This window comes from Trachurus japonicus, chromosome 18 (assembly GCF_045865225.1).
Source record: "Trachurus japonicus isolate A0001 chromosome 18, Traja_1.0".
Taxonomy (NCBI): Eukaryota; Metazoa; Chordata; class Actinopteri; order Carangiformes; family Carangidae; genus Trachurus; species Trachurus japonicus.
Genome location: NC_140924.1, coordinates 31,334,258 through 31,352,531, shown reverse-complemented (window position 1 = coordinate 31,352,531; position 18,274 = coordinate 31,334,258). Strand labels below are relative to the sequence as shown.

The window sequence follows — 18,274 nt, the reverse complement described above, 5'->3', positions numbered from 1 at the left end:
AGAGCTCTGTTCTGATGTTTTCTGCCATGTCGGCGAGTGGCAGTGGAATGCTGTTTTGTCTGTTCGAGGGCTCTGCGCTTTCCATAAAAACGACGTGAGCTCGGGCTGGGAACAACCTCCCTCTCACCCTCCTTCCTCTCTCTCATTTTCTGTGCCTCACGGAAGTGAGATTATTCATCCTCCCACAGATCGTTGCAGTGTTGGGGGTAGATGTCAAAGTGCCAGGAGCATGCGGTGCAAAAGGGTATGCGTGCCTGTGCTCTGCTTGTATGTGTCTATTTGTGCACATGAGCGCCAGAGTTTACATTTGTGAGCATGTATGTGTAGGAGTTGTTTGTTTCTGGCTGCGTCTATTTGATTGGATGCGGACCTGATCCTGAGTTTTTTGGTTTTGGAGGGTGAGCGGTGTTTAATTATGCCATGTTTCTTATTCTCTCTTTCTTTCACCTGCTGTCACCTCTCCAGTTCTCTCCCTTCATGAAACAATACCTTTAGACTGCCGGAGTGGCCTCGCAACTATCTTCTCCCGCCTGCCTTTTTTCTTTGCTCTTTCCCTCATCCCTCTCTTCCACCTCTCTCACGCTGCCTGTGTTAGGCGTACAAGCACAGACGGAGCGTGAGAAAAGCTGGCAGTGAGGCACATTCCCTCGCTTCCCTCCCTCTGTCTCCACCTCTCCCGCTCTCTACCCTACAGTGCACTCTCCTCTCCTCTCCCTCCTTCCTTCCTTCCTTCCACATTACTTTCCCCCTGTCCTCCTCTCCTTTCTCTCGCCACCTCTCTCCCTCTCTGCCTCGTTGCTCCCCTTATCCATTATATTTCCACCCCTCTGCTCCGCCCCCCTCTCACACCCCCTTCCTTTTTTCTGGTTCATAATATGTAACATGATTTAGCCCTCCCCTGTTCATGCGGCGTAAATTTAATCCCAGCCATTCCAGGTTGGCTGCTGCTACTGCTGCTGCTGCTGCTGCGTCTACCATTTTTCTAATTTTCCCCCCGTCCTGCCACACTCTCTGCTCCCGACACAATAGACTCCTCAAGATTCAGCCTGTTTGCATGATAACAAGTTCTTTCCTTATGCTAAATGCTGATGCGCAAGGTCAAGCACAGCCCAAGTGGCACATGCTGGCACTATAGAAGCCGCCCACACGGTGACAAGCAAACACACACAGCACAAGGGAAGGCCTCCCAATAAGCCCACAATCATTTGAATCGTTTATACAGCTCACACGCTCACCCAGAGGGCTGATTGTACTCTGCTGTAGTTTTTATCCGTTGCCATTAGCGCTGTCAATTAGCGTTCAATAGGAAGCGTGTCTACCAGTGTCACCAAGGTCAAAGGAGGTGATCCAAACATGCAGACAAGGATGAAAAATGTTTGTGCTTTGGTGTTTTGCTTTTTTTCCTCTCTAAACTCCCCAGTGTCCCTACGGCTTATCCAATAGCTCCATAACCTTGTGTGTGTGTGTGCGTGTGTGTGTTTGTTTATTTGTGCGTGCCTATGTGTGTGCACTGTGTGTTGGTATGCGTTCAGGGAGCAGCACAACAGGGCACCGGGATAATCAGTCACTAGACTGCAGGTCAGGGTCTTGCACTGTGGGGACCATCCATCTGAACCCAACAGCTGCTGGGAAACGTGGCGCGAGGAATGAGATGAGAGAAAGATGGGTGAAAAGAGAGAAACACAGAAAGAGAGAGAGAGAGAGAGAAAGTGGTGAGGTAGTCCAGGTAGAAAGAAAAAGTCAAGGAGAGGCTGTTGAAAACAAAAAGAGCACAAAGAACGAGTGGGAGGAGGAGTATTTGCAAGCTGATGCTATGTACGTGGTCATTTTAGTTACTATAGTGTACATTCAAGGTCAGTGTGGGTGGGCTGAATCCTCATGAGGACACAACCTTGCTCTTTGCACCCAAACAAGGTAACAATTTTTAAATTGAAACACATTCTCCTTGACCTGTATTTTTTTTCCTTTCCCAATACAAAGTTATTTCTGCTGAGCTTTGTTCTCTGTGAAGATGTGTAACCTTTGCTCGCTGCGGGGAAATTATCAAAGAAAAGGCCCGACAATGTGATTTGATTAATGACAGTGTTCGCAGGCTAGGTGAATAAATGTTATTTTACACAATTTGTGCTGTGACATTTCAAAGTCCAGTTCATTTTCATAGAATGAGAGTGGGGGGTTGGCTTTGAAATATCTGGGTTCTAATATGAAACGGACACACAATTGAGATGGGATTATGATAGCTTCCTTGCACTACAGCCGCAGCAGGTGCTTTTAAACCAATTATTAGACAGACAAATGTCATCAGACCCAATTAGCTTCCTGCTGTGTGTTTCATGTTGGGTGATTCATTCATAAGAAAACAAGATAGAACCAAAGACATCAGCGGCAGCACTGGAAGCATTTGCTTTTTTAAAAATTAGTCAGGCTCGCAGGCGGAACTATAAACCCTGACTTTCTCAAACAGAGAGTCAGGCGGTACCACCCAAAGGATGGTTTATGACCGTGGGAGGCTTATTTGAGGGAGGTCAGGGGTAGCGAGAAGGGAGGGGGGAAGAGTAAATAAATAAGTATAGCAAATAAACTCCTCTGATGTGTGGTTGTCAGGGTCTTTCATGTGGAGGCTGCACTTGAGGGCATAGCTTAGCTTAGCTTGAGGGATGGTATTACACATGCCGGCTGATCGGGAGCGATGTGTGAGAAACGGCCTTGTCACTCGGTCTTAAATCACACCATCGCGGCCAGAAGAAGAAGAAAGTAGTGGTTGAGGGAAAAAGAAAAAAAAGAACACAAGTGAAAATCATGGAAAGAGTGGTTGTGAAAAAAAGAACAATATAGGAAAGGGACTTCAGGCAGCGAAGAGAGGCTGAGACTTTAAACTGTGGGAAGAGAGAAAAAGAGAAAAGATGGCTGCAGTTTGCATGTAAAACACATCTTGACTTAACCCAAACTTCACCTCCCTTGATGAGGAAGTGGGGATTTAAAAGGGAAATGGGTGGGTGTAGATGCATGTGGGTGGGGAGCTATGCCTTTGATGAGCTTATTTTATAAATCTGGTCATATGACATTTGAAAAAAAAATTTAAAAAAACAAACCCAGGGGCACCATGAGAGGGTTGCCGTCAGAGGCAGCCATGCTGTTGTTCTTAATGCTGTTGAATGAGGAATGAGGAGACATGCTAGTACACAGCAACCTTTGCCCTTTTCTGTGGCCTCGGACCTCGTGGTTGTAAAGACTGGGGCGTCTGCCCTGTGCTTTTGGCTTAATTAAATGATGTTGGATCATTAAGCATTTGCATCACGACTAACGCTGTCCAGATTCTCAAAGAGAAAAAATAAGCTCAGGTCAAAACACATAGAGCAGGTCAACAACACATACCGTATGGATATTACATAAAGGATACGATGTATGCAGCTAACATAATAGTCATCATTTATAGCATGTATGGACAGTGGGACAGCCTGTTCAAATGAATAATTATGTATCGGCTTTACAAATGCAAAATTATATAACTTTATATTCCACAATGTGACCTGGTTGGTATTCAGTAAAGAGTGTGTGCAATCACACATTAATGGCAGACAAGTAACTAGTGTGGTAAGTAGGGTGGTAACTATAAAAAAAACCTTTATATTGATTGTAAGGTAGCATTTTATAAACACAATCACAATAATTGAGTTTTGATTTTCAATCATGTTTCAATTATAATTCAGTGATAAAGTTTCATCTGCAAAAGAATATCCACAATGATGTACTTCTTTGAGAATGTACACAGAGCGTAAACGTCGATATGGGCTCATCAGAATTAAAGATGTCAGATAACTCCTCTCTAACATGCTGTGCTTTATTCCCCAAACGTCAACTATCAGGCTTTCATCAGGGTGTTATATTGGAGAACAGTTTAATTACATATTATGTCAAGAGCAAATGCAAGGTGGTGGAATTCTCATCAGCTGCAGCTCTGACTCCCGTCCACTGTGTGTCAACTTACTGCTACTTAACTGCACAACAGGAGCCGAGCTTCAGAAGCAGGGACTGACTCTCTCAGCGTCAGGGCCAAAATCAAAAAGCAGGATCATAGAGATCACTGCAGTACTCACACAGCAGCCTTCCCTGTGAACTCAGTGCTATAGTGCATATAGTTGTATTTTGCAAGTGTGCATGTGGGGGGTAATTACTGCATTCTTTTACTCTGCAAGTCCACAGGGAAATACAAAGTCCTGCCTCGTAAAACGAAGCAAATTCTTATTTGCTCTGCCTGGCTGGGCATGATACTGGGCAACTTTTTATAACACAGCGCAGTATGGATCACATCCTGGGTAGTTTTGCCGTGCTTTGTCCTTGCATGTGTTGGGCTAATTACAGAGGGATTGGCCTTAATAGATTTGGTGGCATTTTTGTGGCTGCTGTGGTCTGTTAGGATAACATGCCCAAACTACACTATTTCCTTCAAGTTCAATTCAGTTTGTGCATGAGCCTGAAATTAAAAACACCCCGTTTAAAAAGTCCCTGGAGCTGGCCACAGTGAAATTAGTCAACTTGCACGAAGGATGAGCATAATATGGTACAACTGCTATGGCCAAACCCATGTTGAATTGGTTAAAAATGGCACCATCAGTAGCATTCTCACGTCAGCATTCGTTTCCCACTGGTTTGTACACAGTTTGCCAAGATATTACGGCATATGAGAGAACATGGAAAGACACAATCGGTGATATACGGATGTTGTGAACCTGCTGCTTTGTACGACTCATAACTATTCTGCCTGCATTCTTTCCCATAACAAGTTTATTGTTATATGGCTGGAATATAAGATAAATATGGCCAATTCCTTTGTTTTTCCTCCCTTAATAATATTGCCTGTCTAAATAGACCAGAATACCAAACACACACACGCTTAAATGAGAATAGAGACCAGCCATTATGGAGAATATAAACACCCCTCCCTCCTTCTCCTCCACATTTCTGATAAGGATCATGGGCAAGGAGAGAGAGTAGACAGCTCAACAGCCCCTTTCTCTTTCTTACCACACACTCCCCCCTTTTCTAATTAACATTGTGCATGTTGTCAGGCTTTGTTTAATAATGCATGATTGCTATCAGCAGCAAAATCCTTTGAATGAAGCACCACTGAATGGGAACACAATAATACCACCGGGGGCTCAGGAAGAAAGACAAGATTGTTTTTTCTTTCTATTGTAATAAATGTTCAATGGAAAGCATCAGTGCCACCAAACGTATGAAAGTCAAGGCGCAGAGTGCGTCGCTGAAATGTCCATGTTGGGGATAAAACGGGCAAAGGTGGGTCCACCTTTGAGGGAGTCTTTTTATGTGGTATAAAAGAAATGGAAAGGACCATTTGAACTCAGTGTGCGTGCTCATACATATAATTACACATGCAGGCGCAAAAGATTTCCTACAAAAAAAAAAAAAAAACCCAAAAATGCAGCATTTAGGGCTAAATCTATTGTCGGATGACAATGCAGCAAACTGTTGCCGTGGTGCCAGGTCTGGCAGGTGGTCCGTCTCCCCTCAGCACATAACGGGGGCATCTGCGGTGCAATTCACTTGTAAAAATTAACACCTCAAATCAACACCAAATATATGATTGTCTTTTTTTTTTTTTTATATATGTATAAATCAAGGCTTTGGTGTATGTGTGCATGTGGTGGAGGTGTTAGCGATGCTTACATTAGCTCCCCCTTGTATTTACTTGCATGGCACAGCCTCTTAGTTGCCTCACTGGTGGTTACACAACATACAGATGGTTTTGTTTGCCTCATCAGCTTATGTGTGTGTGTGTGTGTGTGTGCGTAAATGGGTGTGTCCGTGTGACGGGCATGAATAGAGAGGGGGAGGGCTGCCGAGTAGGCCTACTGCTCCTTGTGTGCTGCTTAATGTCATGTCATTATGGAAATTCACACTTCATTAATTAACTCAAAGGCTATCTTAGATTTGGAGGGGTAGATGTGTAGATGTGTGCGTGGCGGGGACAGACACACAGCTGTACACCTGTACTACGTTTGGATCACACCACGTTTCTCTCCGTTCACACCCTGCCCTGGGTTTTCCAGTCCAATTGATTCTAATCTAATTCACAGTCGCTACAAACACTACTCATGTGAAAATATCTAATATCAGCCGTGCCTGAATGCATGTATATGTATACGCATCTGTGTATGTAAAAAGTGTGTGTGTGTGTGTGTTTGTGTGTGTTGGAGGTGGTGTGAGCGGAGGATGAGATTGCCTCAAATTGATTCCCTTCGCCACACGTCCCCCGCTCTTGCGCTTGCTGCTAGCCCCGCGGCGCTCGGAGACAGGTAGTCGTGTCTATCTCCCCCCAGCACAAATCGAGTGTGACAGGTGCGCTATCTTCCCGTCTTTTCTGCCATTTACAGCCCACAGAAATGAAAGAGGGAGAGCTAGGAGCGAGAAAGAGGATGATTGGTAACAGGGAAATGAGGTACTTTGTCATCATCGGGCCTACTGATTGGGCTTAGGGGGGCTTGTTTTTCTTTTCTTTTCTTTTCTTTTTAGTGGGTGGCGGGCAGATCTGCAGATAAACAGTCCAATAAATATTATTTCTAGCAAAAGGATTTACAGGCACGCTCTTTGCAATAGTCGGCTCCTAAAAGTGCACAATTCCAAAACCTCAACAAATCTGACATGTCGTGTCTTTGATGTCATGGCACATAAAGTAACTGAAATGTCATGGTACACAAAAAACCGTGTGCTGGGCTGCCTGGACCAGTCAGTCTGCCACAGCTGAAACAACAGCATCCTGCAGAACAATGCAGGGAAACTTGCTAGCATGCTAACCAGCAGCGCAGTATGTCATCAGAGCTCACACACTTGGATTAGCTGGGAGCCGTAGCTACGAGCCCAAGACTACTGCAGAGCATCCATCACTAAGGATCAAGCGCTGGCTTAAGCAAATGGATGACAAGGGATAGAGCCGGTCTGCAGCTAATGCTAGCTCACTGTATCACATTGATTTTTACAGCCATGTAGTGGCCCTTTGATAAAAGGCTTAAACATGAATGGCAACACTTGGCCACTCTGTCTTATAGATTTTATTTGTTGTTAGAGCAGAGCTAGATAAAGGGGTAGATGTTTGTGTGTGCGTGTGTGTGTGTGTGTGCGTTTGCTGAAGCTAAGCAGCTCCATCACTTTGTATGGACACTTAGAGCTATTAAAGCATCTACTGTGGATTAAATGCGGTGTAAGAAGCATAAATATGTGCTTCAGATGAATTGCTTTATTGAACGTGTATATCACAATGTAACTAAAAGGCAGCCTTTATGTTGTGTATTGTAGACTACGCTCAAGAAGGTCTCCACAGGCTCTAAGTGGACAAATTTGCTTAAACTCCACACCGAAGCTACGCAGTGGCTTTCAGCATTTATGAATATTTCCTGTATTCCCTGACTATTCTTACATGCAAGAGGCGTTCTTTATGTGAAACAGATATCAACACTGATCTGAGGAGGACTTAAAATGTACTCTTATTATGCAGCGTATTTAATTGGTGCTCGCGACCAAAGCTGTGAAGACAAAATCTTATTAGTTCACCCTTTCATCTGTGTGGTTTCTCCCTCTCTCTTACACTCTCTATCTCTCTCCCTCTCATGCACACGTGCACACGCATTGTGTGAAGTGACTATTCCATTTAGAGAACTGTCAGAACATACCCCGTGAGCACATCAGCCTCTTCCTATCCTCTGTCAGCTCCAGCCGAGGCTGTGTGGGGGTATGTCAGAAATGTGCAGGGATAGATAAAACCCGTGGAGCCAAACAGCTTTGTTTCATTCAGTCCTTCTCTCTCTCTCTTTTTTCCCTCCCTCCTCCTTCCCTCTCCCTCTTCCTATCCCTCCTTGCCTTGCATAGGCTGTGAATACCCTGCATCTGAGAAATCAGACCAGACTGACTCACAGGGCTCTGTGAGCCAGTGCCACCGAGGCTGCCAAAGCATGCTGGTGCCAAGCTGTCCCACCATGCACAGAGCCAGACCCACGCTGCTGCTGCCGCTGCTGCTTGTCCTGGGTCTGCTCCTCCACCTCGCCGACGCTCAAAGTAAGTGGACCACTGGCTTTCACTTGGGCCTCAAGTGTTCTGTCCTGCTGGGTTGGGATGGGGTGGAATTGCTTGTGTTTCTGTGTTTTAATTGCTCATCAGACACAACCAGACTTCATGGACCACACACACAACTTAAAAGAATTAAATCAATCTTCTTCATGGAACACACATGCTGCTGTGTACTGTCATGACACTGCTGATACACAGGGGAGATACCATGATGCCAGAGCAAGATGTTTGTCCCTCACACAACACATGTGATTTGTGTATTTAAAACACAAGGAATTCAATAAAGTTTTTAGGAAATGAATTCCCTTTTAAAGCTCACTCTGTGTGGGCTGAAATTATGGGAGGAAATACCAAATCTGTATTAGTTACGGTACTCCAATTTAAAGTCCCCCTCCACTCAAATATATTCTTTCGCTTATCGTTGTTTCACTTGAATGTTAGAGTCAGAGATTAATGCTTGAAGACTGTTTGCAAATTCATTTGCAAAATGGGGAAAGTTTGCGTGTGTTAACTTAAAATGAACTTCAGGTATGAACAAACAGTGCACTCAGAAAGTGTTCAGACCCCTCCAAGTTTTTCACTTTTTAATATGTTGTCCTTCTATGCTGAAATAGTAATAATAAAAAATAAAATACCACTCATCAATCTACATTTAATACCCTATAATGACAAAGTGAAAACAGAATTTTAGAAATCTCCGCACAGGATCTCTGGAGCTCAGCCATCAGGGTCACCTCTTGTATCAAGGCCCATGTTTCTGTGTAAGAGGAGTGGACCCACTGTGTCTGAGCTCTGCATTGTCAGCTATGAGGCCTCAGATTTACAGGTGTCAGTCTCATGGCCAATCAATTGCATTTACCACAGAAACATCTCACAAATGAGGCTCCTGGGCTAAAGCTAAAGCAACATAGCAATGGGTCACAATGTCTGCTTTTTCCTTTCAAATTTACAAAAAATCTAAAATTCAGGTTTCACTTTGTGATACTGAGTGTAGTGGGGGAAAATGTTTTCTTCAGCATAAGGTTGCAACTTAACAAAATGTAAAACATTGAAAGTATCTGAAACATTTCTGAATGCACAGCTAGAAGGCCAGTTGTGGTCCTAAATCAATCAAACCCTGTCTTGGCTGTTGGCCAGTCATAATCCTAGTGTCACATTGTGTCTCTCTCTTTCTCGAACACACATCAACATGCACACTCACATCCCCATAGTTTACAATGATCCATCTCCTTAGCTCATAAAAAAAGTCAAAATAAAAGTCCCTATTTTCCAGCTGCTTTTTTTTTCTGCGACAAAACTATCATGTGAACCAGAAATGCTCAGGCCTCAGCCAAGAATCTCATGATGAGAAGTCATTGGAATTGAGTTACTTGACATCAGACACCTGCCCATTGATGTGTGACAACAGTTTTCAAACCTCATTGAGTTCTGGTCCTGCACCACAGCATCCCCCCCTCTGCTACCCTCTCTTTTTTTACACAAAGATCCATGAATCATTAGCCTCTGGAGTCACAGAGGGATGAATAAAAGTTTTATTGCTCCCTTTCCACCGACTGAAATCCCCTCAGTTCAGCTGAATATCTCTGAATGAAGGGATCATTCACCCAAGGTCATATACAGCAGAGCCACGCAAAGTGAAATTGATGAGTGAGATTTTCAACTTTGTGCTTGAGAAATGTTCCCTGCAATCTGTTCAAATGTGTTTTGTTTTTCCTCTCTGCCCCCTGTCACATATGTCTCGCAGCGGGAGAGAGGCAAATGGAGAAATGTTTTCTCCATTTATCCCCTGTTTTATGTGCAGCTCCAGGATTTATTGACACAATTTAATTATGGGACCTTCCCAAAACTGCATTAACGGTCGATAAACGTTAGCATTGAGGGGGCTCTTTAGTAGCTATCTTCGCAGAAACTCCCATCTTTCACAGCCTAGCGTGAATTTACATAACAGCATTTGATAAAGAAAAAAAAACAACATACAGTTGCCAAAAGCTCCCCTCAGACAGCTGTCTTGATGAGACTTCCACTCTCGCGTGTCCAGACATTCCACAGTCGCATGTAACAGAGACCTGCACAAGTGCAGTCAGCAGCCCCCAAATCTTGACGCCTCTGTGCTCACCATCCTCCCCCAAACCCCCCATGAAGACCCCTCCTTTAGCTGTCTGGCTGTTAGCAGCTGCCGCTACGCCATGTCCTACTCAGACAGCTGTGCTGCTTCATCATTTCAAAGCCAAAACAAACTTACCACGAGGTAGCCACGGTGGCTGTGTGTTAATGGCTGTGGGGGCGTGTGGGAGACGGGGAGGTCACGGGGATGAGGTGTGTGTTCTGTCTGTAACCGAGGTAGCAGAGCGAGTTCCCTTTTCATAGCCAGAACCACTTTAGGAATTGCATATTAGCCCTAGGATTTATCTTTTGCTCCATTCTGCTCCTGCACTCCCTGATCACCCAAATGCACGTGTTTGTTCCTCCCCTTCCCAGCTCCCTTCTATTGTTTTTCTTGCTAATCGCTCTCTTGCCAATTTTCTCCTCATTCCTTACTCTGGCTTTTTCTTTCTGCTGCTTTTCCGCCTGTGTCTTTGTCTTCTCCCCACCTTCCCGCCTTGCTGTTTGGAAGCGGTGCAATAGCCCCTTCCAGCGACTCAGAAGCTCCTTAATTTCCTCTACTGTGCCGCTGCATATGCATAAAGCAGCCCAGACACTCTGGGGTTCTCTCCCCCATCTGTGGCGTGCGCTGAGGACTAAAAAGACCTCCACTCAATTTTGTCCGCTCCAGACTAACCCCTCGGCAGCAAAAATCCGACTGCATTTCCGAAGGGAAAGCTGCCCTCTGTTGGCGCTGTGGATCCATTTGGGTGTGTGCTAGCCTCCGGCTGTGGATATGGTGGAGGATATGAGACATACGAGAGCAGAAAATGGCTGAGTCGGCCTGCTCAACAGATGGCACGATCCTCTGAGCCAGTCCTACTTGCCACCCCACACAGTGGCCACTGCAGCCCCCTCTCAAGAAAATTGCCAATCAGGGCCCCTAATAAACACACATTTTTGTTAAAGCATTGATTGGAGTACTACCAAACATTTTCCCACCGCACATGTTTCCAAAATGAGACCTGTATGCAGCTGGTCGGAACACAGCGTATTCAGAAATCATCTTTAAAGGATTGCGTAGCTGCGTTTCTTTGTTTGGTCTGTTGGTTTGTTTTCACTCTGTCATTGTTTTGTCTTTGGCCTTCTCTCTCTGTTGCTCTCTCTCGTTTTCTCCTTCACCCTGTCCCCCTCGCTCTTCAAATGCGGCCCATTTAATTTGTGTGGCAAATTGGGCTTGGCAATAGCTTGAAAGAGGGGCATAATTGTCCCTGGTGAGCCAAGGGGACAGAGCACAAGAGAGAGCAGGGAGGCAACAAACAATTCCTCTGTGTCGTTTGCCGAACAGTAATACAGAAAGGAAGCGTTGGAAGATGAGAGGAGCGCTGGAAGCATTTAACATCTCCACCTGGGCAGGGATGAAGCAGGAGAAAACGTTGGTGTGAAAAACAACACTAAATAACTTGGCCCTTCATTAACTCCATGTATTTTGTTTCACAAGCCCGACACTGATACGATGCAATAACAACCCCAGTTACAAAGTGTGACTTTGTAACTAGGTTTTAGATTTAGACTTTGTGATCTTGTTATAGTATACATACATTGATGTATAATGATTGAGCTAGATTACAGAGCTGAAGTCTAACTCGCTCACTACTCTGGGGTTTTTCTTCTTCCAATAAACAAACTCACATCAGAAATACAGTTTAGAAAATATGCCTATTGACAGTACGCTGAGTCACATTTGTAGGGAAAACTAGTGTGCAACCACTTCTTAGCCTGCCATACCACATGCTGAGCTGGACCATGTCAGACCCTGGGCTCAATAGCGTTTTAATTGATTTCTCCCAGTGCTGGTGGATGGCATGGCGAATCCCAGTGAGCCAGCACACTTCTTCTTTAACACGTCAAATGTGTATCGACAGGCTCCCCCAGCCTCTCTAAACATTAAGATGTTAACACCCAGACTTCATTTCTCTCACTTATGCTTATTTACAGGCAGCTGTGTATACAGACACTCATGCACACACATGCACTTCCTCGCAGCATGCACAGGCATCTAATGTATGTGAAATCGTTTGTGTGCCAACAAACATAAACCACGAAAGCAGTAAGTCATGTATTGATGCAGCTTTTTTTTTTTTTTTTTTTTAGAGCCGTTGCAAAGATGGAGAAGGGAGGGGGCGCGTTTACTTTACCATGATATGCTCACACTTGAATGTTTGTTCAGTAAATACGTTTTTCTCTCCTTTGTCATCCAGTTAGAATAGATTTTGTTTTGTTTTGTTTTTTAATTTGTTCACTGTAAAATATGCTGCTGCAATGTATACCTATATGTTCCAAGAGCGTCCATTGCTCTATCAGGAGAGATTCAGTTAGTGCTACCATGGTAACAATCCAACAGCATCTGCCAGCTGGATCTGGTACTTTGCGAGTAGAATGCAGATGATTGTAAATACAATCTCTGGTGGCGTTTGGATATTAGTAAACAAGAAAAAAAAAAGTTGAAAAAAAAAAGAAGAGAACAATCAGGGAGAGGCATGCTGGGACAGACTGTAATACATAAGCATGCACATTCACATACACATACACACTACCATTCCTGTGAGCAGGGCAGTGTTATCCTGAAATGCAATCAAGCAGCCACACTGTTGATACATACAGATGAATGGACCGAGTCCCCAAAACATGCACACTCACGCACATACGCACACACAGTCCCCCTCAACAGGATCACCTTGTAGCAAGTCCAAAAGCTAATGATACTCTATTCCCCAGATGACATCAGGCTGTAATATGTGTGTTTTATGCATGCCTGGCCTAATATGAATTATTGTAAAATAGTTTTGTATTTGCATATGAGCTTCCGGGCTGTACTGGAATTAGCATTTTTACAACAGCTCAAATTAAATCCCTCTGCTTAATTTGCCTGCATGCTAATTTGATTTAAATTGAGTCTATTCCATTCGCTTTTACACTTATACCCACACAGTGCTTACATACAAACCACACACACACACACACACGTGCACGTGCACACACAGACACATTAATTCACATATGAACGCACACTATGTACTCTTAGGAGCTGCAGCCTACATTGGTCTCCCCCACACACTGCCTGGTACACATTGAATTCGACACACAAATAAACACATACCTAACGTGTTTGTGTATCCACAGAAAATGACATTAAAGCAGGAGGTGAGCAGAACTCGTAGCTGTTTGAGTCCAACTTTTAAAATCGCTGCAATCCCCTCCCACAGTCTACCACCTCGTTCATCATTCTGCCGGACACTGCTCAAGTGGAAATCTCATTGTTGGCTCCACTCGTTCATTTCAAAACGTGTCTTAGTACAGTACATCTTTAAAAACCGGCATCAACATCTACAGAGAGGAGGCACTACGCATCATGTTCACACTTCAAATAAATGTGGTGCAAACACCTTCGGCTGAGTGTGCCAGCACTTAATTACCATCTAGTTGTTTGGATGAAGACCTTGTGACAAGACTGGGAATCTGAGATAAAACAATGTTATCAGCGCCATGCAAGATGCTTCTTGCTTGCAGGTTGAACGAAATGAGTAAGAAGTCATTATCATTTTCTTTGGCTGAGAATGCCTGAACCAACTCCATGTCAACAATGTGCTGTGCAATTATGTCTAAAGGTTGTATCAGGCCCATGATTAACTCCATGAATGCCGATTTCTCTGGCAAACTACACCCAAGTGTATTATTTAAGGCCATTAGCTTCATCTATGGATTGTAGTCATTTTGCCTTTGCACTTAGACCACAGAATCACACAAAAGCCAAGCAATTTTCACCACAGTCCTGTTCCTCCCACTTTCAAGAAAAGAAAATAATCACATACAATATGAAGATGTTGTACAGGCCCAGATGCAGGTAATTAAAGGCTAGCCCCAAGCCACTAATGCTATATCTAAGTGCACTTATGTCTCCAAGACACATTGACTTGAAAATGGTGGGGCAATTTAGTCATTCTGTGTCATTCATATCTCAGAGTGGGGATATTGACAAGACAAAAGAAGCCATATGAGCCAAAGTGTAAATTTACTGGAATGGCACTCAAAAAATTCCAAGAATCCTTTTCTCTCAATCCATATATTTGAATACTTCTACATGAGGTGACTGGATCTATCATACTGTGTATTGGTATGGATTTCAGTCAGCCTGGTGCCTTCTTATCTGTTGTTTGAATGTTTAAAGCGCAGTAAAAAACAAAAAAACAAAAAAAAACAATAGAGGGCCATGTTAACACTGCACCAGACTAGATTTCTATACTTACACCGTCTCCCTCTCTCTCACACAAAGGGTACCTTGTAGCATGCCTTTGAAGCCGGGATCAGCCGGTGAGCTGAGCACAATGCCAGCTGTTTTGCATCTGCTGGGCTTATACTTGGCATGATTCTAGCCTTGCTGGCATATGTACTAAATCTGATCAGCGTCCATACGCCATGCCAGTGAACTGTATAACAATGCAGGTGTTTCATTTCATGACATTGCCACAGTGACGGTGCAATTAATAGATTGATGCCGTGGCTGCAGCAACGGCGATGCAGCACTGATGATGTTTTACCGCAGTGAACAATAAAGAGCGAGGCTATGCGTCATCTACCATACACATGCATGTACCTGAGCTATAGGGATGTCACACGGACAGGATGGCCAGGGATTGTGATTTAAAATACAAGTCAGTGCGACTGGAAATTGTCTCAAGCGCATTCCTGCAGCGGCGGCTGATTTATCTACTGTGGATTGACTCATTAAGCACGTGCCGCACACAGGTAGCTCAGAATAAATGGTCATTGGCTGCAGGTTCAGATACTGTAAAGCATGACTTTGTCTGCAATGCCTTCATGGCTTATTAATCAATTTTGCAGAGTAAGATTTTGCTTAGTGCAGCAGACCTATGATTACAGTCACAGTGGGTATCAGCACCATATCATACATGTTAAGCACACGGCATTCACTCAGATACACACTGACTCCCAGAACTAGTCTGTATGCTGTGTACCACAAGCAAAACCGGTGAATTGAAAACTATAGAGCGGAAAGGCAGATGTACAGTACGACAGAGCCTGCACGGCGGCAGGATTTATTTGTTTCTTCTATTAATTAATCATCTTCCTGAATATAAAAGAGCCACCTGGATATTGCTGAAAGCCTCACTCTGTGTGAGGGAGTGAATCCTGCCTCCTGACTCGACGTGTTTGGAGGGAGGGGATGTGTTGTTCTGCACTTTTATAATACATAACTGTTCCATTAGAAAAAGTGCTTTTGAATTCTCTCTACCCTGAATTTATGCTTCTGTGTGGTGGTCTGTGTGTGTGTGTGGTTGTGTGTGTGTGCTTGTGTGGTTAACACCTGGCCCTGGGCCAGAGCTTTGGTCTCACACCAGGGGTCTTAAGAGTGCGACACATTGCACTGATCTCAGCACAGCACATTTGTGTGCCTGTGGGGTATGTTGAGATTCTGCACTGGGGTTAATGGACTAAACCATTCATCTCCATGGAGTTGCCTTGGGGCAATCTCTCAATCCCAGCCAGAAAGCTTACAACCCCACCTTCTTACCTACAGCACTCTGCAGCGCTGATGCCGATTGGGAATCTTTACGCCCTAAGCTCCTTTTGTCACAGCTGATTTACATTGGGCCGAGTGATGGAGTGAGTGCTCAGTCCGTCTTCGGAGAGCTGTCTTTCTCACCTAACCCTCGCTCGCACACTACATCTGTCACTCTTCCCCGTCACCCCGCCCTCTCGCTTGTTTGTTTGCTTGCTCACTCACTCATTAACTCACTCTCTTGTGCACTTACTCGCGCACACTCTGCAACTTATGCTGGCTCCCTCTTTGGCTTCTCTGTGCCATCAAATGAGTCATGCCATTTGAGGGAGCAGAGATTTATTGTGACACACAGCTTTAGTGTGGTGTATTAGTTATGGCAAATGAGAATGAAAGCCTCCGTTGAGAGGTGAAAGTGCTCTCACGCCACAGCCAGACCCATAGGCTTTTCCAGTTGAAACTGAGCCAAGCCCTTGTTTCTAATGGTGCAGCTCTCTAAGTGCCCATCCCATCACACTGTGGTACATGGGATATGCATTCTCCCACACACACACACACACAATTACCGAAGGGGTCCCTGGACATTTACAAGGTGTTTATACAGCATCCATCATAACATCCATGAACAGTCTGTTTCTCCTTAGGTTTAATACTCCCTTGGTGCCATCTTGCATGTCATTCATCATTCTCTCATCAACTAATTAATTACCACAATCCCCTCCATCACTTGAGTCGTGATGAAGGATATTTCAAGTTAAATGTAGATAATTAATGTGCAGCAGAGATGTAGTCAGACAGCAGAATCCGAGGTGGAGTGGTCATTTGCCTCAGAATGAAATACCTTATCTGGTTTCTCTCCATCCCTTTGAATCTTATGTAAAGGCGGTGTGAAGGTGAACACGCAATCCAGCATGTTTCATCACTAAACTTTAGTCCTCTTAGGTTTGATCTCATTCGCTCTTCTTGCAGTCCTGCTACTCTTTTATTTCTCCCTCAGTCTGATAGTTAGCTGCAGCGAGTGCATACAGAGGCGTGGGGAAAGAGGGGAGAAGGCTGTTGAGTAGACTTGATGATGTCAGGATTTATGCCTACATGGATTTCTTTAAGTACACCTTCCAAATAAGATTTTCCTACTCTTTCCCTCCTGCTCCTCAGAGAGGGGGAAAAATAACACACGATCAGAGAGTCTCGCAGAGATTCCTTTTTTACTCTCTCCCTCTCCCTCCTGCCACTGCTTGGGTAAGACAGAAATTTCACACCGCATGATCTGTTGCCTCTCATTACACGGAGCAATGTAATTGGCTGTGCTTTTCCCCCGTTGTGATTATTCAAGGAGAGATGTCCACGGAAGGGATAAGCTGTAGTTTTGCCATTAAGTCCCACAGGGACGGCCTTATTTGTATCTTTGGTCAAATTAGGCCAACTCCAGTGGGAGGAGAATGGAAACGCCCAGGAGACATTACTCAGTTAGGAGGTGCAAGGGGCTACTCAGTGGCCTGGTTAAACGATGAGATGAGATGAGATGAGATGAGATACTTGTAGGTGATAAGGACACTACTGTACACTCTATAGATAGATAGATAGATAGATAGATAGATAGATAGATAGATAGATAGATAGATAGATAGATAGATAGATAGATGGATAGATAGATAGATAGATAGATAGATAGATAGATAGATAGATAGATAGATAGATAGATAGATAGATAGATAGATAGATAGATAGATAGATAGATAGATAGATTATCATTGCATATAAAAACACAATAAAATTAGGTTTGTAACACCACAGTGTTGGATCAAAATAAGCATAAAAAGGTTCTCACCCTTTATAATACAGATTTATTTTGAATCTCAGTCTCAAGCAGTGTGTTTGGTTTGATATGCACCTAGATTAAAGTAATATCATTATGATTTAAGAGCTTTCTGCAGTGCAATTTAATGTCATTTCCATGTGTGACAGAGGACACAAACCTGTGTAAACATGCTAGTACATCCATCTTATTCTACACCCTCCCACGTACAGCTAGTGATACAGTATGTGATCCTCAGGCATACAGCATGTATGCTAACAAGAGGAGCAATGCACAGTTGTGTACAAACCCATAGGCTGAGAGGTATGCATGTGTAAAAATAGTACTGTTCTCCAGTACTGAACATCTAATGGAACCAAGAGATGGACAACATGGCATATCTGTAATAATATGCTTTCATTCTCCATTACTGACAAAGAGCACCACTGATCAGATGGTCTGGAAAATCCACTTTGACCTCTGCTAAAAATAAGTATTCTCTGATGTCTGCCTCAGTGATGTGCTAGTACTGTATACAAATGAAAGAGATGACAGGCACAGTTATCAATAAATTCATCAGAATACATGAATACAAATAAAATCAGTGTGTAAAATGCCACACAATCTCAACATGCTAAGGTACACTGACAGAGCAGCAGTGGGTATATAGACAAGACACTTAAACACAGGAGAGAAAGAGCTTAGATGGAGATTAACTACAAGAATGGATGGAC

At 43.9% G+C, this 18,274-nt stretch overlaps 1 protein-coding gene across 24 annotated transcripts in view; it reads left to right on the top strand.

Moving 5' to 3' along the window:
• ptprda (protein tyrosine phosphatase receptor type Da) overlaps positions 1 to 18,274 on the top strand; it is a 365,455-nt gene that overhangs the window by 253,010 nt on the left and 94,171 nt on the right. For all 24 annotated transcript variants that reach the window (XM_085806361.1, XM_085806355.1, XM_085806357.1 and 21 more), the window contains one exon: positions 7,885 to 8,070. In XM_085806361.1, coding sequence (XP_085662487.1) covers positions 7,968 to 8,070 — 103 coding nt within the window. In that variant the 5' untranslated portion in view covers positions 7,885 to 7,967. The remainder of the gene's footprint in view (positions 1 to 7,884; positions 8,071 to 18,274) is intronic.